Source organism: Mobula birostris, chromosome 3, assembly GCF_030028105.1.
Source record: "Mobula birostris isolate sMobBir1 chromosome 3, sMobBir1.hap1, whole genome shotgun sequence".
Lineage (NCBI taxonomy): Eukaryota > Metazoa > Chordata > Chondrichthyes > Myliobatiformes > Myliobatidae > Mobula > Mobula birostris.
The window spans coordinates 214,703,474-214,728,964 of record NC_092372.1 but is presented as its reverse complement, the minus strand read 5'-3'; the positions used below and the strand labels follow the sequence as shown (position 1 = coordinate 214,728,964).

Genomic DNA, 25,491 nt, shown 5'->3' with positions numbered 1-25,491 from the left:
AGGTACAGCATGTTGTTCATTTAGAGATGTTCTTCTGCACACTACTGTTGTAACATGCAGTTATTTGAGTTACTGTCACATTCCTATCAGCTTGAACCAGTCTGGCCATTCTCCTCTGACCCCTCTCATTAACAAGGCATTTTCACCCACAGAACTGCCACTGACTGGATGTTTCTTGTTAATTACACTATTCTCTGTAAATGCTAGAGACTGCTGTATGTGGAAAAATCCAGATCATCAGCAGTTTGAGAAACTCAAACCACACTGTCTGGCACCAACGATCATCCTATGGTCAAAGTCATTTAGATCAAATTTTTCCCCATTCTTATATTTAATCTGAATCACAACTGAACCTCTTGGCCATGTCTGCATGCTTTAATGTATTGAGTTGCTGCTGCATGATTGATCAGGCATTTTGCATTAACCAACAAGTATATATGTTTACCCAATAAAGTGGCCACTGAATGTGTCCCAGATACAGAGGGGCAAAGGATTTGGAAAAAGGCTGGAGTGAGGGGATTGAGGGAGAGAGGTATTACATATAGGAATAAGATTGAATAGTGTGAACTGCTCAGTTTCTTGTTTACACAAAATATTCTGCAGATGCTGGGGTTAAAGCAACATGCACAAAACGGTGGAGGAACTCAGCAGGTTGGGCAGCATCCGCGAAAATGAACAGTCAATGTTTCAGGCCGAGTCCGAAGTCCTGACGGGTCTCAGCCTGAAACACTGACTGTTCGTTTCCACGGATGCTGCCCGACCTGCTGAGTTCCCCCAGTTTCTTGTTTACAATGCTAATATACTGTTATTTTTTCTAAAAAAATTTTGTCTCATTGTCCCCAGTCAATTTGAAATATACCATACAAAGGATTTCAGTTAATTGGGCCATCAGTTAATCAGGGCAGCCGCTTATTTGGGAGAACCTTAAAGAAAAAAAATCTAATCAAGAAAATAGCCAGGATTCCCTCTGTTTATTTGGCACACTATGTCACTTAATTTGGATGGGAGACTGTTGCTAAACGGTTTCTAACCAGCGTCAAGGCACATGAACTTGTGTGGCTATTAGAATACTCCACCGTGCCTAGAGCAAGCGGTTTTCAAACGGTGCCAGTTGCATGTGTAAGGGGTTTCTTCTTTTAGGTTGCTGCGAAGGCTAACAAAATGGCTCCTTTGTTATGTTATAATTAAAATGGCTTTTCCGTAATAATAACTGCGATGTAAGGAGTTCTCCCTCTCTCTGCTTGTTTGGGTTATATTATTGATAAAATAACATAGATGTTATTTTTACCAGTGTGTCTGTAAGCTATTGTTTTCGCGGGTGTTGAGGTGCGATGGGGACAGAGTGAGGAGATGCGATGCTGTAAGCTGGCTGACGGGACAGACCCCGAGTGGGAGTCCGAGGCCCAGGGTCTTCGGCAAGGAGGGGAGATGAAGACAGACTCGTGTGGAGCGTCTGGTCGACCACCGTGGTTGGTCCCAGGCGGCGGGTCGAGGTGGTCGGAGGGGATCAAATGGTGCAAAGAAGACTCCGTTACTTGAGCTCCAACTGTTGTACATAAAGTGGTTGAACTTTGATAAGTTTGGTGCCTTTTACTTTCTTTTTATATTTTATCTCTATTAATTACATAGTTCCAGTACGATCTATAAAGTGTAATCATTTAATCGCATATGGTGTATTGTCTGTTATTTGGGGTACATCATACAACGTCCACACAAACTTGATTACCCATTTTGGTGGGGCTGAAGGCTGCTCCCCCTAGACAAAAGCAAGTTGAGCAAGCCTGAGGCTCAGCAGGGGGCTACACATGCGCTTGTGTTCAAAAAACAGTAATTTTTGCCACTGGCAGTTGGTGAGAAATACAGTGCCTATTAAAAGTATTCACCCCCTTTGGAAGTTTTCATGCTATATTGTTTTGTAACATTGAATCACAGTGGATTTAATTTGGCTATTTTTGACACATCAACAGAAAAAAACTCTTTCGTGACAAAGTGAAAACAGATTTCTACAAAGTGATCTAAATTAATTAAAAATATAAACCGTAAAATTGATTGCACAAGTATTCACCCCCTTTCACTTGACACACTAAATCATCACTGGTGCAGCCAATTGGTTTTAGAAGTCACATAATTAGTTAAATTAATATCTGTTTTTGGAGACCCGTGTGCAGTCAAGGTGCTTCAATTGATTATAGTAGAAATACCCTGTATCTGGACGGTCCAACTGCTGATGGGTCAGTATCCTGGCAAAAATTACACCATGAAGACAAAAGAACACTCCAAGCAACTCCACAAAAAGGTTTTTGAAGAGCTCGAGATGGATACAAGAAAATTTCCAAGTCACTGAATATCCTTTGGAGTACAGTTAAGTCAATCACTAAGAAATGGAAAGAATATGGCACAGCTGTAAATCTGCCTAGAGTAGGCCATGCTCAAAAACTGAGTGACCATGCAATAAGTGGACTAGTAAGGGAGGCCACCAAGAGACCTGTGACAACACTGGAGGAGTTACATTATAAGCTTCAGTGGCTGAGATGGGAAAGACTGCACATATAACAACTGTTGCCCGGGTGCTTCACCAGTCACAGCTTTATGGGAGAGTGGCAAAGAGAAAACCACTGTTGAAAAATACTCACATGAAATCTCAGCTAGGGTTTGTCAGAAGGCATGTGGGAGACTCTGAAGTCAGCTGGAAGGTTGTTCTACGGTCTGATCAAACCAAAATTAAGCTTTTTGGCCATCAGACTAAATGCTATGTTTGGCGTAAGCCAAACACCACACATCATCGAAAACACGCCATCCCTACTGTGAAGTATGGTAGTGGCTGCATCATGCTGTGGGGATGCTTCACTGCAGCAGGCCCTGGTAGTCTTGTGAAGAAAGAGGGTGAAATGAATGCAGCAAAATGCAGGGAAATCCTGGAGGAAAACCTGATGCAGTCTGCAAGAAAACTGCAACTTGGGAGAAGATTTGTTTTCTAGCAAGAAAATGACCCCAAGCAAAGAGCCAAAGCTACACAGGAATAGCTTAAAAACAACAAAGTTAATGCCCTGGACAGGCCAAGTCAGAGTCCAGACCTCAATCCAATTGAGAATTTGTGGCTGGACTTGAAAAGGGCTGTTCACTCACAATCCCCATGCAAACTGACAACTTGAGCAGTTTTGTAAAGAAGAATGGGGGAAATTGCAGTGTCCAGCTGTGCAAAGCTGATGGAGATCTATCCACACAGACCTAAGGCTGTAATTGCTACCAAAGGTGCATCTACTAAATAATGACATGAAGGGGGTGAGTAACTATGCTATCAATTATATTGTGCTTAATAATTGTAACATATTTTGACCAATTTTCAGAAATTGTTTTCACTATGATACGAAAGAATCTTTTTCTGTTGATCAGTGTCAAAAAGCCAAATTAAATCAACTGTGATTCAATGTCATAAAACAATAAAACATGAAAACTTCCAGAGAATGGGGTGATACTTTCTATAGGCACTGTAAGCAGCAAGATAAACCAGAACTGATTTGCTCACTGTGGTTGCAAGCATTCAGATTTGGAGATGCCAGAAATGGCTGGGAGTGAAAAATCAAACAATTTCACAGCAAGTTAGGACCTACAAAGAATTTGAAGGTTTGGACAATCATCTTGAATGTTACAATGAAAATGAAGGGCTGAATGGCCTACTCCTGCACCTATTTTCTACATTTCCATGAAGATGAAGATTTGGAGGATGCAATCATTGACAACATTGTATGAAAGCAATCCATTATCTGCACGAGGTTTTTGCAGTGCTTTAATTAATTTACAGTCAAACGAACACGACATGGATATACTACTCTGTCGATAATGTTAGGAACTAATGCAGTTTTATAGGACTGCAATAGTACTGATAATAGTCTAATTTGTTCTGTATTTTATTTAAATACATACTTCGCTACTCAGTTTGTCTTTTTTATACCTTCCATGAAGCATATGCTAATTGGGGCAGCCACTTAATTGGTTGGTCCTGGTGTGTCCCAATTAACAGTAATTCACTCAGTTTTCAAAAATCTTTCATACACATTAACTTCCCTCAGCTTTAGCTACAAGTGCACGTGTGGCACGCTGTTTTTATTCCAAGTCCCACTGCTAAATTGCATTTTCATTTCCCTTATACTAAGAAACCATTTTCACAATCTCAAAACAGATATCTTATTCATGTAAGCCAAAAGCAGGTGTTTTTCAACATCAGAGCTGCACATGAAGTTTATTATGTTTAAATCATCTCTTTATTTGAAATCACTATTATTCTACTGTCTAATGCTGATGCAAAATGCAGTTTATTCTTCAAGCAAAACTAATGGCATGATAAAATTTGTTAGTGCAACAGAATGAACAGAACAAATAAAAGTTTTTCCAAATTGCACACACAGGCATGGACAGACATTGCATTGGATGAGACAAAAGCACCACACATGAGACTACTGCTATCCACCATTTAGTCTCTTACCAAATGGAGATGGTGAATTCTCGACCTGGAAAGTGCATAAATCAAGACCTACAGGACCCAAACCAGATAAAATGGATAAATAAGTGGAGAATTAAAAGAAAGCACAAATAAAACGCAAGCACAGTATAAGCAACTTAATAGCATGCTTCAGGCATTGGGCAGTTGAGCATTAAGAAGGATAAACACTGATTGTTAATGTCTCAGATAACTGCATCAAAAAAGCAAGCAAAGCACACCACAGCAAAGTAGTACTGAAATAAAACGGGCACAAAAAATGATGTCAAATAACAGCTAGAAGAGACATAGGAAACCTAGGTAAAATGAGATGTTCAAACATCACAGGAATCCATTATTCTTCCATTGACTACACTGGAAATGCCTGGACTGCCTATGAGATTCAAAACAGCATCCAAACATACCCGACTCATCTCTTGCTTTGCCTAATTCATCAGATAGTATTCCAAGGATATCATCTTCTGTGGTGAGGACTTCCGACAGATCAGCAAGTGGATCATCACTGTTACCTGCAGAACAATCAATCAGATTAAAAGAGTAGAACGATAATAATACAAGTAGTGTGTGGATCTGGAGAGAGCTGCTTGCTACGAGTTGCCAGGCTCCGGCATCATCTCGAGTAACCTCAAACTTTATCAAAAAGGCACAAAGTTGCTGAACAATTTGTATTTATGTGATGTATGTCATGGGCTGCAAATAGCACCCAACATTAACTAAAGGAGTAAGTAGTGAATCACTTTACTAAAGCATTGCTTCCATGGTGTCCTGACAAATATAATAGCTTGCTTATCCTTTTCAGATTTCTACAGGACTCCTTCCAGTTGGATTATGTTACCCTTAGATAACTAATAGTTCTTGCGTTGGCTGCTCATTTCACCAGTTTTTGCAACTGCTGTGTTTCTAATTGCCATCACAAAGTAGACAAAAAAGGCAGCATTTTGAGTTATTTGAGCAATGTAAGTTTCATGTAAATGAGCAGGTCAAAGTTAAATAGAAGGGTATGGCTACCTCCAGTGACATTATAAAGCAAACAGAAACCTTACAATAAAGAAAATGTTGGCCAAGATAACAAACTGGGAACAGCCTTGTTCATGCTATATTAAGACTTCCTAAGCAATGTTTTCAGTAGGAGCTGCCCAAAGTGATCAGAATCAGAATAAGGATCAGGTAACGTATCACTAGCATACATTGCGGAATTTGTTATTATGTGGCAGCTGTACATTGCAATACATAATAAAAAACTGTAAATTATAGTAAATATATATATTAAAAATTTAAATTAAATAAAGTGCAAAAAGAGAAGAAAGTAACGATGTAGTGTTCATAAGTTCAATGCCCATTCAGAATTACGGTGGTAGAGGTGAAGAAGTTGTTCCTGAATCATTGTGTGTGTGCCTTTAGACTCCTGTACTTCCTCCCTGATTGTAGCATGACTGTGATACATGACTGTTTACTGAACAAGATGGTTAAAGGAAACAAAAAAACCACTTGCACATTGAAATGGTTCAAGTAACATTCTAGAAAGAGAAGCACGGGTGATGGTAGTTCATTATGATTAAATGTGACATCATATGACATAAACCAGCATCACAAATTAATATGTAGTGAGGCATTTCTGGAAGGAACTTCAAACTAATGAGAAAAAGTACAATTCAAGGACTATTAAAAAGCTGATAACAGGAAAGCAATGATAGAAAGACATTGACTATACCTGCCCATTAGTAAAAACGTTATCAGATTATCTGAATGCAATTATAACTTCTTATGGAAATAATGAGGAAATATTTAATACATTAGCAAGGAAAGAGGCTGACAGTTCCACAATATTCAAGAACGTGAAAATGACACATCCATCCCCTGTACAACTGGAATTAACATAAAATTATGAGACATATTGCCATGAATTATAGATAACCTGAATCCAGTGGTTTTTAAATGCTGCATTCACTTTAGACCAAACCACAAGGGAAAACCCTTAACACTGGAAGTAGAGAACAGATATCATTTCTGGTATCTGCAGATTTAGCCGAGGGATAAAGGAGAAAAGTAATTTATCTTTTAGAATTCTACTTCAGGTTAACCACAACAACCATACAAGAAAACACAAACCGGCAAAAACTAAGTTTATGGGTGATAATACACACATGATAGGCAGTACAGCATGCCTATCTTAAAGCTCCATCATTCCAAGTTCGATTCTGATCTCCAGTGTCATAAGGAATCTGAATGCTCTTCTTATAAATGCATGGATTTTCCCTGCACTCAGCTTTCTCCCAGATGGGCAGGGAGTTAAATTAACTGTCTACCGTAAATTCCCCTTGATGTAGATAGTTGAACTCATTAGAGATATAATTAAATGCTGCAATGTGTATATTATGAATTTCATTAGAATAAACCAAATGAATAATACAAGGAATGAATATAGGGAAACAGCAACTGCTTTCCCTATCATTATATCTATACAATTCTGTAATAACCTACCATGCAAGTGCAACAGTGTGCGGAGGATAGGTAAAAGTTATGTCCTGCACAATAATGACATAGAATGGACAACCTTTCCCCCTTCCAATGATAAGCATTAATGCTTGCTATTGGTAGCATCACACGTACCTTGCCCTCCCTGTTGTTTCGTAGCCATTTGTGCTGCAGCTGAACTCAACAGTGGATCAGAGGAAGGATTCAAGAAGTTTACATTCGCATTTGGTACTCTGTTTGGTAGTTGCGATGATTCTTCGTCAGACAGAGCATCCAAAATGGACTTACTCTGCCGACTTGTATGCAGCAAATGTTTTCCAAAAAAGGCTTCCTGAGAAAAGAATGCACAGGAAGAAAGTTGATTATTATTGACTTGATTTTGATGAAGTGAAGTCAAACTTCTGTTTCTTCTTTTTAAGCTGCCGTAAGAAAGCAGCATCTGTCATCAAAGACCTTCACAATCCAGGCCATGCTCTCTTCTCACTACCACCATCAGGCAGGAGGCACAGAAGCCTTAGCCTGATAGTTACCCTGTAACCATGAGGCTCCTAAACCAGTGTGGATAACTCCACTCACCACTGCTCTGAATTGATTCCACAACCTACACAGACACTTTCAAAGACTCTACGACTCATATTCTCAGTATTATTTTTATTCATTTGCACAATTTGTCTTCATTTGCATACTGGTTGTCTGTCATATGGTTTTTCATAAATTCTATTTTATTTCATTATTTTCTGTAAATGCCTGCAAGAAAATAAATCTCATGGTAGGATATGGTAATATATATGTACTTTAATAATAAATTTTACTTTGACTTTTGACTTTGAAGTTACACGATTACAAAAACCTAAATAGTTCACCAATAAGTTCTAACTATCTTACCATAATCTTTCCTCTAGAAACCTACTAAGCTTTTCATTTGGCTCTTCAATGCTTTCTCAAATGATGCTTCTTTTGCCACTGTTGCCTATATTCTGATAGGGAATAAAAAATCTTCTTGACGCAGGAAATCTGATTAAATAATAATTGAGAATGCTCTGTTAGTGAGATAGCATTCAAGAAGAGAGAATAAAAGTTGATTTCAGGTCCATTGAAGGTAACTATGGTGAAATTTTAATTCAAGCTCCCCCTCCATAGATGCTGTCGGACCTGCAAAAACATTTCTAAAATTCTTCGGTTTCCATTTTGACACAATTTAGTTTTTAAGTAAGGGCCTAAACAAAGTAAAATTGCCACTCATTAATGACAACCTCTGTTGTGAAGCTATTGTTCACAGCTCATGCAGCTCTGACATTAAAAGAATGACATTAACCTTATGAATTGAAAGTGGACAGTGGCTTTTCCCATCCTCTCCAAATCCAGAAATCCTAACAAAATAAACCCTAAGTTCAACATAATTGATACAAATAACAGATCGAAACAAGACTTCAGTAAAGTCGTCTAGCTTCTGCCCCTTTCCTTCCCAGTCCTGGTTAAGGGTCCAAAATGATGACTCCTCTCCAAAGATGTTGCCTGTTACACTCACATTCTGTGTGTATTACTTCAGTAAAAATAAGTGTGTAAAAAGATCTTGCAATAGAAACAGTCAAGCCTAAGGTACCATTGAAAATACCAAGAAATTAATAAAATGGAACACTTACAACTACTCAATGTTCAAAATGTAATTTTCACAATTTCTAGTTCAAGAAATATTTAGTCAGTGAAATAAAACAGAAACTGCTACAAGTACTCGGAAGGCCATGCACCATTTATGGAAAAAGAAACAGAGCTAAGCTTTTGAGGTTGATGATCTTTCATCAGAGGCCACTGACCTTAGCACAATAATTTTGTTTCTCATTCTACAGATGCTGCTTGACCTGCAAAGCTTTCTCAGAATTTTCTGTATCTACTTCAGGTTTCCAACAAATGCATTCTTGTTGCTTTTCTATTAATTTCCAAGATGTTTTTTGATAAAACAATAGAAAAGTTTTCCAAATGCTTGGTTTTTTTTTTTAGAAAACATTTAGAATGTATGATAATTTTACCACCTTTCAAGCCAGGCACTCTAAAAGGTATGCCAGTATATATTTGGTTACAAGGAATAACTGTAAATTAGATCGTAAACATATGAGCTTAATTTGTGTGAATTCAAACCTAGATAGTGGTAAATACACATTACTATTTTTGGCCATAAGATATAGGAGCAGAATTTGGCTATTTGGCCTAGATGTCAACTGGAATGTCTTTCGTGACGAGGATGTCTCCGAGTTCACGAAAGGGCCACGAGCTTCATCTGGAAGTGTATCCAGGACGTTGTCTCCCAAAAATTGGTCAGGGTCTATCCAAACCAGAAACCCTGGATCAACAGTTCCGTGCGAGCCACACTAACTGCGCTAGACAGAGCTTTCGTTCTATGCAAGGTCATCAAGGCAGCGAAATGACAATACAGGGACAAGATCCAGACACAACTCTCCACCAACAACACACACAGCTTATGACAACATCTGTACACCATCGCAGACTTCAAAGTTAAGCACAATGGTGCTGCCAACATCACTGCCTCTCTCCTAGATGAGCTAAGTCTTTTTTACGCTGGGCTTGATGTCACCAACATGAGCCCGAGGAGAGCTGAGGCAACCTGCTCCTTGGTCACCCCTGAGGCTGAAGTATGCAGGTGTTTCCAATGAGTGGATAGTCACAAGGCTGCGGGACAGGACAGCATCCAAGGACGGGTACTCGGGATGTGCTTTGAGAGGCTGGTCGAGGACTACATCTGCAGCATGCTACCACCCACACTGGACACCCTACAATTTGCCTACTGACACAACCGATCGACAGATGACACAATAGCCACAGCTCTACAAATGTCCTTACACATCTGGAGAAGAATAATGGTTATGTGAGAATGCTGTTCTTTAACTACAGTTCAGCATTCCCCATAATTCCCTCCAGGCTTGACAAGAAGCTCAGAGACATTGGCCTTCAACCTGCCTTGTGCAGCTGGATCCTGGACTTCCTGTCAGATTGCCAGCAGGTGGTAAGAGTGGACATCTGCCCTTCTGACCCTCAAGGCTGTGTCCTAAGCCCCCTCCTTTACTCTCTGCATACCCATGACTATGATGCTATCCACAGCTCCAATCTAATTAAATTTGCTGACGATACTAAATTGATCGGCCTAATCTCAAATAATAACAAGGCAGCCGACAGAGAAGAAGTCATCACTCTGACACAGTGGTGTCAAGAAAACAACCTCTCCCTTAATGTTGCAAAAACAAAGGAGCTGGTTGTGGAATGGAGACAGGCCATTGACATCAATGGACGCAGGGTTGAGAGGGTGAACAGCTTTAAGTTCCTTGGCATACACGTCACTGAGGATCTCACGTGGTCTGTACAAACTGGCTGTGTGGTGAAAAAAGCACAACAGCGCCTCTCTCACCTCAGACAGTATGAGTCCCCAAATCCTAAGGACTTTCTACAGGGGGACAATTGAGAGCATCTTGATTGGATGCATCACTGCCTGGTATGGGAATTGTACTTCCTTCAATCGCAGGACTCTGCAGAGAGTGGTGCGGACAGCCCAGCGCATCTGTAGGTGTGAATCTCCCACTGTCCAGGACATTTACAAAGACAGGTGTGTAAAAAGGGCCCGAAGGATCATTGGGGACCTGAGTCACCCCAACCACACACTGTTCCAGCTGCTACCATCCGGGAAACGGTACAGCAGCATTAAAGCCAGGACCAACAGGCATCGGGACAGCTTCTTCCACCAGGTCATCAGACTGATTAATTCACGCTGATACAACTGTATTTCTATGCTATACTGACTGTCCTGTTGTACATACTATTTATTACAAATTTACTATAAATTGCACATTGCACATTTAGATGGAGACATAACGTAAAGATTTTTACTCCTTCTGTATGTGAAGGATGTTAAGAAATAAAGTCAATTCAAGTCTGATCCACCATTTCATCATGGCTGATCCATTTATCCTCTCAGCCCCAGTCTCCTGCTATCTCCCTGTATTCCTTTACACCCTGACCAACCAACAATCTACCAACCTCTGCCATAAATTTACAAAGATCACAGTTCACAGTTGTCTGTGGCAAAGAATTCCAAAGATTCCCGATTCTCTCCTTCAATTCACTTTACAACCCAAATTCCTACTCACAAACTTTCTCCACTCTTTCAACCATCTCTTTTATTTTTTCACTTTTTCTTTTAAACTCATCTGTATGAAGCTCTTGCAAGACTGTCAAGACTTATAAGAACTTCATATAGGCAAGAGCTCAAAATGATATTTATAAAGTATCAATACACCCAAATGATGATATACACAGTAAAATCCCTGTGCTGCAGTCATATATTAAAGAATCAGAAACATGTAGCATGAACTCAGCCCCTTGGTCCAACTCAGCCATCACCAAGGTGCCTTCCAAATAATGTCCCAGTTGCCTGCATTCAATCCATATCCCTTCTAAACATTTTTAATCCATGAACCTCTTCAAATGTCTTTTAAACACAGTAACTACACCAGCCCCTACCAAGTTGTCACAAGTAACACCTGAGAATGCCATGCATAATTATATTGTGCTTTGATTGGACACCATGCAAGGTAAAATAGCTTTTTCAGTGAAGCAGCAAAAATTCACTTCTTCACTTTTCTTTTAGTCTGCAGCCAGTGACATAAGAAAGAATAATGGCTGTATATAATAGTATTCACTCTCTGCAAGCAAAGTATATCAGAAATAACAATTTTGACTACAAAATATGAGAGATGGGTTAAGACACTTTGAATGAGCATACCTGCAGATAGGTTGGAAAAATTTCTTCCAATTTATTCTTCTTTTTCCTGTACCGCTTTTTCATTTTATCTACAATCTCAGGGACAGCAGATGCCGCATCATCAAGCATCTCTGATTGCTGTTCAATCCAACCTATCAAAAACAAATAAATGAATTCACTTAGCTTCATCCTAGCAAATGCAAAAACTACCCATAAGAATGCAAAAGTTAAGAATTCAAGCACATCTATCTACAATCCCAAATGTATCATGTACTCGTGTAGAACTTAAATGAAAATCCAAGTTAAAGGTTAAACTAGTGTACCTTGTAAATCCTCAACTTAAGAACATCAGATATCAGAGCAGTAATAGGCCACAGTTGCTCCACAATTCCATCATGGCTGATTCATTACCTGTCTCAATCCCATTCTCCTGCATTCTCTCTGTAACCTTTAATGCACTGACTAATCAAGAACCTATCAACTTCCACTTTAAATATACTCAATAACTTACATAGAACATAGAACTTGGCCTCCCTCCACAGCCATCCGTGGTAATGAATTCCACAGATCAACAACCCTCTGGCTAAAGAAATTCCTCTGCATCTCTGTTCTAAATGGATGCCCCACCATTCTGAGGCTGTGCCCTCTGGTCCCAGTCACTCATCAAGAAAACACCCTACCCACATCCACTCTATCCAGACCATTCAATAGGTTTCAATGAGATTCTCCCCCCCACCCCCACTCCAGTGGGTACAAGCCCAGAGCCAAATGCTGTTAACCCTTTCATTCCCAGAATCATTCCCGTGAACCTCCTCTGGAGCTCTCTCCAATGCCAGCACATCTTTTTCTTTAGCCAACTAGAAAAGGCTCCCTTTGTTCCCACTTTTTGTCTCCTGCCAGTCAGCCAATCTTCAATCCATCCTAGTTTCTTAATGTAATACCACAGGCTCTTAACTTGTCAAGCAGCCTCTGAAAGCCTTCTGAAAATCAAGTCAACATCCACTAACTCTTCTTTGTTTCTCCTGCCTGTTATCTACTCAAAGAATTCCAACAAATTTGTCAGGCAAGCCTTCTCTTCAAAGAAACCATGCTGACTTTGGCCTATTTTATCATGTGTCTCCAAGGACCCTGAAAGCTCATCTTTAACAATCAACTGCCACATCTTTCCAACCACTGAGGTCAGGCTAACTGGCCTATAATTTCCTTTGTTCTGCCTCCCTCCCTTCTTCAAGGCTGGAGTGACATTTGCAATTTTTCAAACCCCCAGAACTATTCCAGAACCTAGTAATTCTTGAAGAATTATTACTTATGCCTCCACAATCTCTTCAGTCACCTCTTTCAGAACCATGGGGTGTATTCCATCTCGTCCAGGTGATCTTACTTTCAGACCTTCCAGCACCTTCTCCTTAGAACAGCAACTGCACTCACTTCTGCCTCCTGACATTCTCGAATTTCTGGCATACTGCTAGAGTCTTGTTCAGTGAAAACTAACACAAAATACTTTTAAAAGCATCCCCCATTACTACCTCTCCAGTGTTTCAATATTTACTTTCGCCTCTCTTTTATTCTTTGTATATTTGAAAAAACTTTGGTATTTTCTTTTATATTATTGACTAGCCTACCTTCATGTTTCATCTTTTCTTTCCTTATGGTTTTTTAGTTACCCTCTGTTGATTTTTAAAAGCTTCCTAATCCTCCAACTTCCCACTAATTTTTGTTATTTTATATGCCCTCCCTTTTCCTTTTACACTGGTTTTGACTTCCTTTGTCAACTATGGTTGCCTCCCTTTAGAATACTTCATCTTTGGGAAGTATCTATCCTGCACTTTCCAAATTGCCTCCCTAACTCTGGTTATTGATGCTCTGCCATCATCCCTGATAGTGTCTCCTTCCAGTCAACTTTGGTCAGCTCCTCTCTCATGCCTCTGTAATTCCCTTTATTCCACTGTAATACTGATAACATCTAACTTTAGCTTCCCTCTCCCAAACTGCAGGGTGAATTCTATCATATTATCATATCTGTCTCCGTTGGGTTCCTCTACCTTAAGCTCCCAAATCAATGTGGTTCATTGCACAACACCCAACCCAGAATTACCTTCCCCTAGTGGGTTCAACCACAAGCTACTCTAAAAAGCCATCTCATTGGCATTCTACAAATTTCTTCTCTTAGGATCTAGCACCAACCTGATTTTCCAAATCTACCTACCTGTTGAAATCCCCCGTTACTATTGTAACATTGCCCTTTTTACATGCCTTTTTCTATTTCCTGTTGTAATTTGTATCCCATATCCTGGCTACTGTTCAAAGACGTCCCATCAGGGTCATTTTACCCTTGCAGTTTCTTAACTCTACCCACAAGAATTCTGCATCTTCTGATCATAAGTCACCTTTTCCTAAGGATTTAATTTCACTTTTTACCACAGAACCACCCCACTCCCTCAGCCTTCCTGTCTATCCTTTCAATACAATATGTATCCTTGGAAGTTAAGCTATGCTTGAGACTTGAGAGTACTTTTCTTTGGCAAATTAGAAAATTAAGCAACTGTACTACAGAAGGTGAAACCATAATCTTCTGACATAGTTTAGTTTATTGGAGTCGTATAATAAGGTATTTGGGAAGCCTTATATCTTCAGGTTGAGATCCTTCCTAATTCACATCCACAACATTCACAACTTCTAGTCTGAGAACTTTAGTTCTTTATTTTCAATTGTGAATTTAGTATTTCAATAATATTTGAGTGACATTGTAAACATAGTGTTTGATTATGCATCATTTATTGTTTACATAATGCATTGCTATTTATATGTAAAAGTACGTGAATGGCAAACGTCATGACGTTATGTCATACATGTGCATCTTGTGTGAAATAAAAATGGAACTAAAACGTTATTCCCATCTCCGTGTTCTTACTTTGATTATATTTATGTTTTGGAATTAAACACTGGAAAAGGCAAATGGCTAAGCAGCATCTCTGGAGAGAAAACACCGGAGTGTTTCAGTTCGATGAACTAAAAGATAAGATTTTGAGTATTCTATAGATACTTTACTTTATACTTTAATGTCGCCAAACAATTGGTACTAGAACATACAATCATCACAGCAATATTTGATCCTGCGCTTCACACTCCCTGGGTTACAATATTAAATATTAAAAATAGTTAAAATTAGTAAATATTAAAAATTTAAATTCTAACTCATAAATAGAAAAGAGAAAAATGGGAAGTAAGGTAGTGCAAAAAAACCGAGAGGCAGGTCCGGATATTTGGAGGGTACGGCCCAGATCCGGGTCAGGATCCGTTCAGCAGTCTTATCACAGTTGGAAAGAAGCTGTTCCCAAATCTGGCTGTACGAGTCTTCAAGCTCCTGAACCTTCTCCCGGAGGGAAGAGGGATATCACTGGAGCAGCATGCTACATATGGCATATGAGCTGAAAGGTTACTTCTTTCCTTTTAAGTATAGTTTCCCAAGATATTTTTCTCTAGAAGTTATTCCAAGATTATATTTGAGAGTACTGAGCACGATTTATATCTTACCATCCTCTTTTCCAGTCATATCGGAGACTGAACCTGTGGAGTTCTTCCTGGATAATGGGCGCTTTGATTTACTCTGTCCCGTCCGACTCCTCTGGCGCACCATAAACCCACCTATTCCTGTCAGAACAAGACAGTAAGCGAACATAGCTAAAATTAACCTGAACAAGTAATCAAGGTTATATTATAGATGGGAATTTCACCAAACCATTTCTTTATGATAAAGCTCACCAGGGAGAGGGTTGGGAGGAGCTCATAAGAATTTGCTGAGAATCTGATAGACTGAGGCCAAGGATTGGCATGCTATGTTGGCGCTGGAAAGTGTGGCAACATTTGCAGATGGCTCCAGCATATTCTTAAATTGTATTGGTTGTTAATGTAAATAATGTTTACTGCATGTTTCAATGTGATAAATAAATCTAAATCTGAACTGGAGGGGATTTATGAGGACATTGCTGAAAGTCAAGGGACCAAGTTATGAAAGCAATTGAGTAGGACTGGACTTTATTCATTGCAGCGTAGGAAACTGAGGGTGATCTCACACAGGTGTATAATATGAGGGGCAAAGGCCTGTTCCCTGCTGATTCTATAACTATTAGGGTAACTGACGTAGGAATTTTTCTTAATTTTAGACACTTTTCTCAATTGTGTTGTGAACTATTTTGCTACACTGCAGTTTTTTCCCCCATGGGTATAACATTATTTTCAAACCAGGGATTGAGGAAAGAAGAAGTGAAACCATTGAGTTTTCTTACATCCTTCATAGGCAGGGGGATTATCATTTTACATACATGGACAAAAGAGGTGATAATAAATCTGATAGTGAAGTATAAATTAAAAAAAAGCAAGTGCCTGCCAGTGCAAAATTTCCTTAATCCTGATGGATGAAAATATAATTGAAGTGCTAATCCATGAATTGAAAAGTGTACAAACACAAAGCCCACTGGAAGTACCACACCCACCATTACTGAGCTTCCTAACCTTTTGCTTTTGCTAAGAAGGTAAGATGGCACTGGTAAAGCAGTGTCAACCTGTCCTGACAGCAAACAAACTATTAACTACTTTATTACTCACACTTTTTCTTGGAAATGATCACAGCAATCAATAGCCTGTAACTTTCCTTTCGGAGTTGAGCTTTTGAACCGCTTGTATGACTTGACATTTTTGCAGTATGATCTGAAGTCTTGAAGGTGCAGGGTGATTGTGGTGTGGTGGGTATGGGCCCAAGAGAGGTGAATTACTCAATTTTAGGCCATTGATGGAGTGGACTTGGAGGTGATTCGAAGCAGAAGAACTGAAGCGAGGCAGAGTCGAGGTGATAGGACCAGGCCTGAGAGCGAGGAACAAGCCGATGTCTGACCAATTTAAGCTCCATGCCAGATTGAAAAGGTTAAGCTATCGGGGTCAGAGGAGAGGGACAGGCCAGTGTTCAGCTTACTGCTCAGTGAGGTTTACACATCTCTGCACTGAACTGAGGCTGTGGTATGCACCTAACCAGCTTCATGCACGTCTGCTCTTACACAATCCCCTCGCCACACTACCAGGGATAGGGTTCCTCTTGTCCTCACCAACCACCCCACCAGCCTCCACGTCCAGCACAGAATTGTCCGAAACTTCTGCCAGCTCCAACAGGATCCCACCACCAAGCACATCTCCCCCTCCCTTCTGTTTTCCACAAGGATTGCTCCCTATGCGACTCCCTTGTCTATTCGTCCCTCCCACCTCCCACCTGGCACTTATTCTTACAAGTGGAACAAGCGCTACACCTGCCCCTACACCTCCTCCCTCACTACCATTCAGGGCCCCAAACAGTCTGAGAGTCTCTTGGGGTCATTTACTGTGTTCGGTGCTCCAGTCGTGGCCTCCTGTATATTGGTGAGACCCGACATAGATTGGGAGACCGCTTCGCTGAGCATCTACGCTCTGTCTGCCAGAATTAGCGGGATCTCCTAGTGGCCACGCATCTTAATTCCACTTCCCATTCTGATATGTCCATCCATGGCTTCCTCCATTGTTGGGATAAGGCCACACTTAGGTTGGAGGAACAACATTTTATATTCCATTTGGGTAGTCTCCAACCTGATGGCGTGAACATTGATTTTTCAAACTTCAGGTAATGACCCCAACCCTGTCCCACCCCACTTCTCCATTACCTATCTCTTTTTCCCCCTCTCATCTCATCTCACCAATCAACTTCCCAGCTCTTTACTTCATCCCTCACTCTCCCGGTTTCACCTATCACCTGGTGGTTCTCTCCCTGCTCCCTTCAGCTTTTCTTCTCAGTCCTGCCAAAGGGTTTTGGCCCAAACCGTCAACTGTACTTTTTCCAATAGATGCTGCCGGGCCTGCTGAGTCCCTCCATCATTTTGTGTGTGTTGCTCAGTTACGACTGGCTTTGTGGCTGTGAATTCCTGTGAACTTCAGTTCTCAGTGTTATTTGCTTACTTTTATTGTCTGCAGAATTTGTTTTATTTTCCTGCACACTGGGAGCCCTGTTGGGTTTCATTGTTTTGTGGCTGCCCAGTAAGGAGATGAATCTCAAGATTGCATATAGTACACATACTTGATAATAAATGTATTTTGAATTTTAGGTATGAGACTACAGCTCAGAAGGCTTCTAATTACAGTATGTTCATCATTGAACAAGTACATTGGGCAGGAACTTGACCTAAAACCAATCTTCCACCTCCACCAGTATTGCCTGATCACCTGAGTTTCCAAACAGTTTGTATTTTTCTCCAGATTCTTTTGTCATCATTGGATTGAGTTCCTTTGCATCAACTAAATAGAGTCATAGAACACTGCAGCACAGAAACAGGCCCTTTGGCCCATCTTGTCCATGCTGAACTATTATTCTGCCAAGTCTCATCAACCTCACCCAAAAGAACATAAGAAATAGGAGCAGAATTAGGCTATTTTGTCCACTGAGTCTGCCCTGCTATTTCATAATGGCTGATGCAATTTTTTTCTCAGCCCCAATCTCTTGCCTTCTACTGTATCCCCTCATGCCCTGACCAATCAAGAATCTTATCAACCTCTGCCTTAAATATACATAAAGACTTGGCCTCTACAGCTGCCTGTGGCAACGAATTGCACAGATTCACCACTCTCTGGCTTAAGAAATTCCTCCTCATCTCTGTTCTAAAAGAACACTCCTCTATTCTGAGGCTGTGTCCTCTAGTCTTAGACTCTCCCACTAAGGAAACATTCTCTCCGCATCCACTTTATCATGTCCTTTCACCATTCGATAGGTTTCAATGAGGTCATCCCTCAATCATCTGAATTCTAGTGAATACACGTCCAGAGCCATCAAACGCTCTTCGTATGACAAGCCACTCAATTCTGGAATTGTTTTTGTGAACGCCCTTTGACCCCTCTTCAGTTTCAGCACATCCTTCCTAAGATAAGGGGCCCAAAACTGCTCACAATACTCCAAGTGAGGCCTCAACAGTGCTTTATAAAGTCTCAACATTACATCCTTGCTTTCATATTCTGGTCCTCTTGAAACGAATGCTAACATTGGATTTGCTTTCCTCACCACAGACTCGACCTGCTAATTAACCCTTAGGAAATCCTGCACAAGGACTCCAAGTCCCTTTGTGCTCCAGTTGTTTTGTATTTTCTCCCCATTTAGAAAATAGTCAACCCTTTCATTTCTTCTACCAACATGCATGACCATACACTTCTCGACACAGTATTCTATCTGCCATTTCTTTGTCCATTCTCTTAATATGTTCAATATAGCCTCTCTACTTCCTCAAAACAGCATGCCCTTCCACCTAGCTTCATATTACCTGCGAACTTTGCAAAAAAGCCATCAATTTCACCATCCAAAACACTGACCTATAACGTAAAAGGAATCTGTCCCAACACAGACCCCTGTGGACCTCACTCGTCACAGGCAGGCAACCAGGGAAAAGGCTCCCTTTATTCCCACACCCTGCCTCCTGCCAATCAACCACTGCTTCCTTCATGCTAGAATCTTTCCTGCAGCACTATGGGCTCATAGCTCATAGATTGTTAAGAAGCCTCACGTGTGACAAATTGTCAAAGGCCTTCTGAAAATCCAAGTACTCAACATCAACCCATTCTCCTTCATCTATCCTGCTTGCTATTTCTTCAAAGAAATTCAACAAATTGGTCAGGCAAGATTTTCCCTTGAGGAAATTTGTTGACTACAGCCTATTTTATCATGTGCCTCAAAGTACCCTGAGATGTCATCTTCGAAAATCAACTCCAACATCTTCCCAGCCACTGAGTTCAGACTAACTGACCTATAGAAAAAGAGAGGAGGTCCTGAAGAAAGATTACTGGGAGCTAGGAATAAAATTGAAAAGTCGGACCTCCAGAGTAATAATATCAGGATTGCTGCCTGAGCTGCACGCTAATGATGGTAAGAATAGCAAAATTAAGCGGATGAATGTGTGGCTAAGTAACTGGGTTTCAAATTCTTGAATCTTTGGGATCTATTTTGGGGAAGGTATGACTTGTGCAAAAAAGATGGATTACACCTGAACTCAAAAGGTACTAATATCCTAGCGGGATTGTTTAATGTAGCTGTTAGGGAGGGTTTAAACTAAGTTGGCAAGGGGAAGGAAACCAAGGTGTTAGGATCGAGGAAGAGGAAAATAGAAATAAGTCAAAAATACTGTGCAGCAAAGATGGTAAGAAGGACAGGCCGGTGAATATACAGGATAATTTGCTGCAAAATAGATATATAGCACAAGTGGCAACAGGTACCGATCTAAATGTACTGTACTTAAATGCACGCAGCATTAGAAATAAAGTGGATGACCTTGCTGCACAGCTGCAGGTTAAAAGGTATGACATTGTGGCCATCACGGAGTCATGGCTAAATGATGGATGTGATTGGGAGCTGAATATCCCAGAGTACACAGTGTACAGGAAGGATAGGAAGGTAGGTAAAGGGGGTGGCGTGGCCCTGATGGTAAGTAACGATATCAAATCAATAGAAAGAAGGGACATAGGATCAGAAGAGGTAGAATCCTTGTGGGTCGAGTTAAGAAATGGCAAGGGTAAAAAGACACTAATAGCAGTTATATACAGGTCTCCAAACAGCAGTCGGGATGTGGACTACAAGTTACAGCTGGAAATAGAAAAAGCGTGTCAGAAGGACAATGTCAAGATAATGATGGGGGATTTTAATATGAAAATGGATTGGGAAAGTCAGGAAGGTAATGGATCTCAGGAGAGGGAGTTTGTAGAATGCCTACAGGATGGTTTTTTGGAGCAACTTGTCCAGAAGCCCACCAGGGGACCGGCTGTTTTGGATTGGGTGCTGTGTAACGAACCTGAGGCGATTAGGGAGCTAGAGGTAAAGGAACCTCTTGGAAGTAGTGATCATAATATGATTGAGTTCAGTTTCAAATTTGAAAAGGAGAAGCTGGTATCAGGTGTATCGATATTTCAGTGGAACAGGGGAAATTACAGTGGTATGAGAGAGGAACTGGCCCAAGTCAATTAGAAAAGTAAACTAAATGGAGGGACGGCAGAGCAGAATTGGATGAAATTCCTACAAGAAATAAGGAAAATGCAGGAAAGATATAATCCAAGAAAAAAGAAAATCATGAATGGAAAAATGGCACAAATGTGGCTAACGAGAGAGGTTAAGGCAAAAATAAAAGCAAAAGAAACGGCGTACAAGGAAGCAAAAATTAGTGGGAAAAATGAGGACTGGAAGACCTTTAAAAACTTACAGAAAGAAACTAAGAAAGTCATTAGGAAAGAAAAGATGAATTATGAAAGGAAGTTGGCAATTAACATAAAAAAGGATACTCAGAGTTTTTTTAAATATATGAAGAGTAAAAGAGTGACAAGGGTAGATATAGGACCGATTGAAAATGATGCTGGAGTAATTATAATGGATAACAAAGAGATGGCGGAGGAACGGAATGAGTATTTTGCATCAGTCTTCACAGTGGAAGACATGAGCAATATACCTGATAGCCAGAGGTATCAGGGAATAGAATTAGGTACAGTCAAGATAACTAGAGAGAAAGTGCTTGGGAAGCTAAGTGGACTAAGAATAGATAAGTCTCCCGGCCCGGATGAGGTGCACCCAAGGGTTCTGAAGGAGGTGGCTTTGGAGATTGTGGAAGCATTGGAAATGATCTTCCAGGAATCAATAGACTCTGGCATGGTTCCGGAGGACTGGACGGTCGCAAATGTAGTTCCGCTATTTAAGAAAGGAAGGAGGCAGCAAAAAGAAAATTACAGACCTATTAGTCTGACATCGGTGGTTGGAAAGATATTGGAATCAATCCTCAAGGACGAGGTTATGAAATACCTCGAGGTGCATGACAAGATAGGCTGAAGCCAGCATGGTTTCATGAAGGGAAGATCCTGCCTTACCAACTTATTGGAATTTTTTGAGGTAATCTCGAATAAGATTGACAAGGGAGAGGCTGTGGATGTTGTGTATTTGGATTTTCAAAAGGCCTTCGATAAGGTGCCGCATATGAGGCTGCTTAATAAGATGAGAGCCCATGGAATTATAGGAACGATATTGAAATGAGTGGAGCATTGGCTGATAGGCAGACAGCAAAGGGTGGGAATAAAGGGATCCTATTCTGATTGGTTGCCGGTTACTAGTGGTGTTCCGCAGGGGTCGGTGTTGGGGCCGCTTCTTTTTACGATGTATATCTATGGTTTGGATTATGGATTAAATGGTTTTGTGGCCAAGTTTGCGGATGACACCAAGATAGGTGGAGGAGCAGGAAATGTTGAAAAAACGGAAAGGTTGCAGAGAGACTTAGTCAGTTTAGGAGAGTGGGCAAATAAATGGCAGATGAGATACAATGTTGACAAATGTATGGTTGTACATTTCGGAAGAAGAAATAATCAGGCAGATTATTATTTAGATGGGGAGAAAATTCAAAAATTGGAAGTGCAAAGGGACTTGGGGGTCCTCGTGCAGGATACCCTAAAGGTTAACCACCAAGTTGGATCGGCGGTAAGGAAAGCGAATGCTACGTTGGCATTCATTTCAAGAGGAATAGTGTATAAGAGTAAGGAGGTGTTGATGAGGCTCTATGGGGCATTAGTGAGACCTCATTTGGAATACTGTGTTCAGTTTTGGGCCCCCTATCTTAGAAAGGATATACTGATGTTGGAGAGAGTTCAGAGAAGATTTACAAGGATGATTCCTGGAATGCAGAGGCTAACATATGAGGAGCGTCTGTCGGCTCTTGGATTGTATTCATTAGAGTATAGAAGAATGAGAGGGGATCTCATAGAAACGTTTTGAATGTTGAAAGGGTTGGACAGAGTAGATGTGGAAAAGTTGTTTCCCTTGGTGGGTGAGTCCAGGACAAGAGGCCATAGTCTTAGAATTAGAGGGTACCCAGTTAAAACAGAGATGAGGAGAAATTTTTTTAGCCAGAGGGTCGTGGATTTGTGGAACTCGTTGCCACATATGGCTGTGGAGGCCTGATCATTGAGGGTGTTTAAGGAGGAGATTGACAGGTATCTAATTAGTCAGGGTATCAAGGGATATGGGGAAAAAGCTGGAAATTGGAACTAGATGGGTGAATAGTTTAGCTCATGGGGGAGCTGCGGAGCAGGCTCGATGGGCCGAATGGCCTACTTCTGCTCCTTTGTCTTGTGATCATTTCCTTTCTTTTGCCTCTCTCCCTTCTTGAAGAGTGGAGTGTCATTTGCAATCTCCAGTCTTCCAGAACCATTCCACAATCTAGTGATTCTTGAAAGATGATTACTAATGTGTCCGCCATCTCTTCAGCCACTTCTTTCAGAACCCTGGAGTTTACACCATCTGGTCCAGGTGACTTACCTCCTTTCAGATTCCCAAGAACCTTCTCTCTAGTAATGGTAACTTCAGACACTTCATTACCCCTGAAACTTGGAACTTCCACCATATTGTTCGTGTCTTCCACAGTGAAGTCTGACACAAAACACTTAATTCAGTTCGGCCGCCATTTCATTGTTCCGCCATTGCTATCTCTCCAGCATCCTTTTCCAGCGGTCCAATATCTCGCCTCTATTTTACACTTTATGTATCTGAAGTAACTTTTGGTATCCCCTTTAATATAACTGGCGAGCCATCTTTTGTATTCCATCTTTACCTTCTTAATGACTTTTTTTAAAACAAGAGAAAATCTGCAGATGCTGGATATCCAAGCAATACACACAAAATGCTGGAAGGACTCAGCAGGTCAGGCAGCATCTATGGAAATGTGTACAGTTGACATTTCAGGCTGAGATCCTTCATCAGGACTGGATGTAAAAGGTGAGGAGTCAGCGTAAGAAGGTGGGGAGAGGGGAGGAAGAAACACAAGGGAGAAGAGGTGAAATGAAATGTTGGGAAGATGATTGGTGAAAGAGATACAAGGCTGGAGAAGGGGGAATCTGATAGGAGAGGACAGCAGGCCAGAGCACCAGTAGGTGATAGGCAGGTAAGGAGATAAGGTGAGAGGGAAATCAGAATGGGGAATGGTGAAGGTGTGGGAAAGTTCAAAAAATTGATGTTCATGCCATCAGATTGGAGGCTACCCAGACAGAATATACAGGAGGCCACACCGGAGCACCGGATACAGCCTCACCTGGAAGGATTGTTTGGGGACCCTGAATGGCAGTGAAGGAGGTGGTGTAGGGACAGGTGTAGCACTTGTTCTGCTTGCAAGGGTAAGTGCCAGGTGGGAGATAAGTGGGGAGGGACAATTGGACAATGGAGTTGCGTTGGGAGCGATCCTTGTGGAAAGCAGAAAATGGAGCACAGGGGAGGGAAAGATATGCTTGGTGGTGGGATCCTGTTGGAGATGGCGGAAATTCCCCTTCGTGGAATCCAGCACCAACTTGATTTTCCAAATCTATCTGCATATTGAAATCCCCCATGACTATTGTAACATTGCCCTGTGGCATGCATTTTCTATCTCCCATTGGAATTTGGAGATCACATCTTTCCTAATGTTTGGGGGTCTGTATACAACTCCCATCAGGGTCTTTTTACTCTTGCAGTTCCTTAGCTCTATCCCCAATGATTCAGCACGTTCTGACCGTATGTCACCATTTTCTAATGGTTTCTCTTTTTTCAAACCAACTGAACAACACTGCACCCCTCCCCCCCCACCCCCCCACCCCGGTCTTCCTACTTGTCCTTTTGATACAATGTGTATCCTTGGACATTAAGCTCCCAGCTGTAACCTTCTTTCAGCCATGATTCAATGATGCCTACAACATCATACATGCCAATCTGTAATTGTGCTGCAAGTTCATCTACCTTATTCCGTATATTGCACGCATTCAAATATAACACCTTCAGTCCTGTATTCAGCCTTTTCGATTTTGCTGCAACTCATCCTATTGATTGCAATTATGCCCTATCAACAGCCTCTCCTCACTACACATTGATTTTGTTTGTAAACCAGCTACTTCAGCTCCAGCACTATCATCTGCCTTTCCTACGATACTTCTTGCATTGAAATCTAAACTAGACGTACCACGCTCAACCTTTTGTTTGCTGTCTTTGCCTGACATCTTACCAACATCTGCCTCCACAACCTCTCCACTAATTGTTCTGGCACTCTGGTTCCTATCTTTCTGCAACTCTAGGTTAAACCTATCATGTAGCATTAACAAACCTTCCCACTAGATTATTAGTCTCCCTCCATTTCAGGTACAAACCATCCCATCTGTACAGGTCCCCCCTTCCCTGGAAGAGAGCCCAATGATCCAACAATCTTTTTTCTCCACCCTACACTAACTCCTTAGCCACATATTAAACTGTATAATCTTCTTAGTTCTGGCCTCACCAGCACGTGGCACAGGTAGCAATCCTGAGATCATGATCCTGGAGGTCCAAGATATCCCGAACCCTGGCATCTGGGAGGAAACATACCACCTGGGAATCCTGTTCTCACCACCAGAACCTCCTGTCCGTTCCCCTAACAAATCCCCTATCACCACAGCATGCCTCTTCTTCCCACTTCACTTTTGAGTCGCAGAGCCAGACTCAGTGCCATAGACCCAACTGTTGTGACTTTCTTCAGTTAGGTCAACTACCATCCTCCCCAAACGCCCCCCCCCCCACCCCCAACAATATCCAGTGATATACCTCTTGTTGAGGGGGATGGCCACAGGGGTACTCTGCACTGGCCCCTTAACCGCTTCCCCTTCCTGACTGTCACCCAGTCTCCTGTGTCCTGCACCATGGGAGTAACTACCTCTCTATATGTCTTATCTA

General features: G+C 41.2%; 1 protein-coding gene across 11 annotated transcripts in view; it reads right to left on the bottom strand.

Moving 5' to 3' along the window:
* The window catches only part of kmt2ca (lysine (K)-specific methyltransferase 2Ca), a 487,395-nt gene that overhangs the window by 115,868 nt on the left and 346,036 nt on the right, over positions 1-25,491 (bottom strand). For 9 of the 11 annotated variants that reach the window (XM_072254064.1, XM_072254065.1, XM_072254063.1 and 6 more), the window contains 5 exons: positions 15,276-15,392; positions 11,763-11,893; positions 7,109-7,304; positions 4,903-5,007; positions 4,484-4,531 (listed from right to left, as the gene is read on the bottom strand). In XM_072254064.1, coding sequence (XP_072110165.1) covers positions 4,484-4,531; positions 4,903-5,007; positions 7,109-7,304; positions 11,763-11,893; positions 15,276-15,392 — 597 coding nt within the window. The remainder of the gene's footprint in view (positions 1-4,483; positions 4,532-4,902; positions 5,008-7,108; positions 7,305-11,762; positions 11,894-15,275; positions 15,393-25,491) is intronic. The other 2 variants (XM_072254070.1, XM_072254074.1) reach the window with 1 other exon arrangement.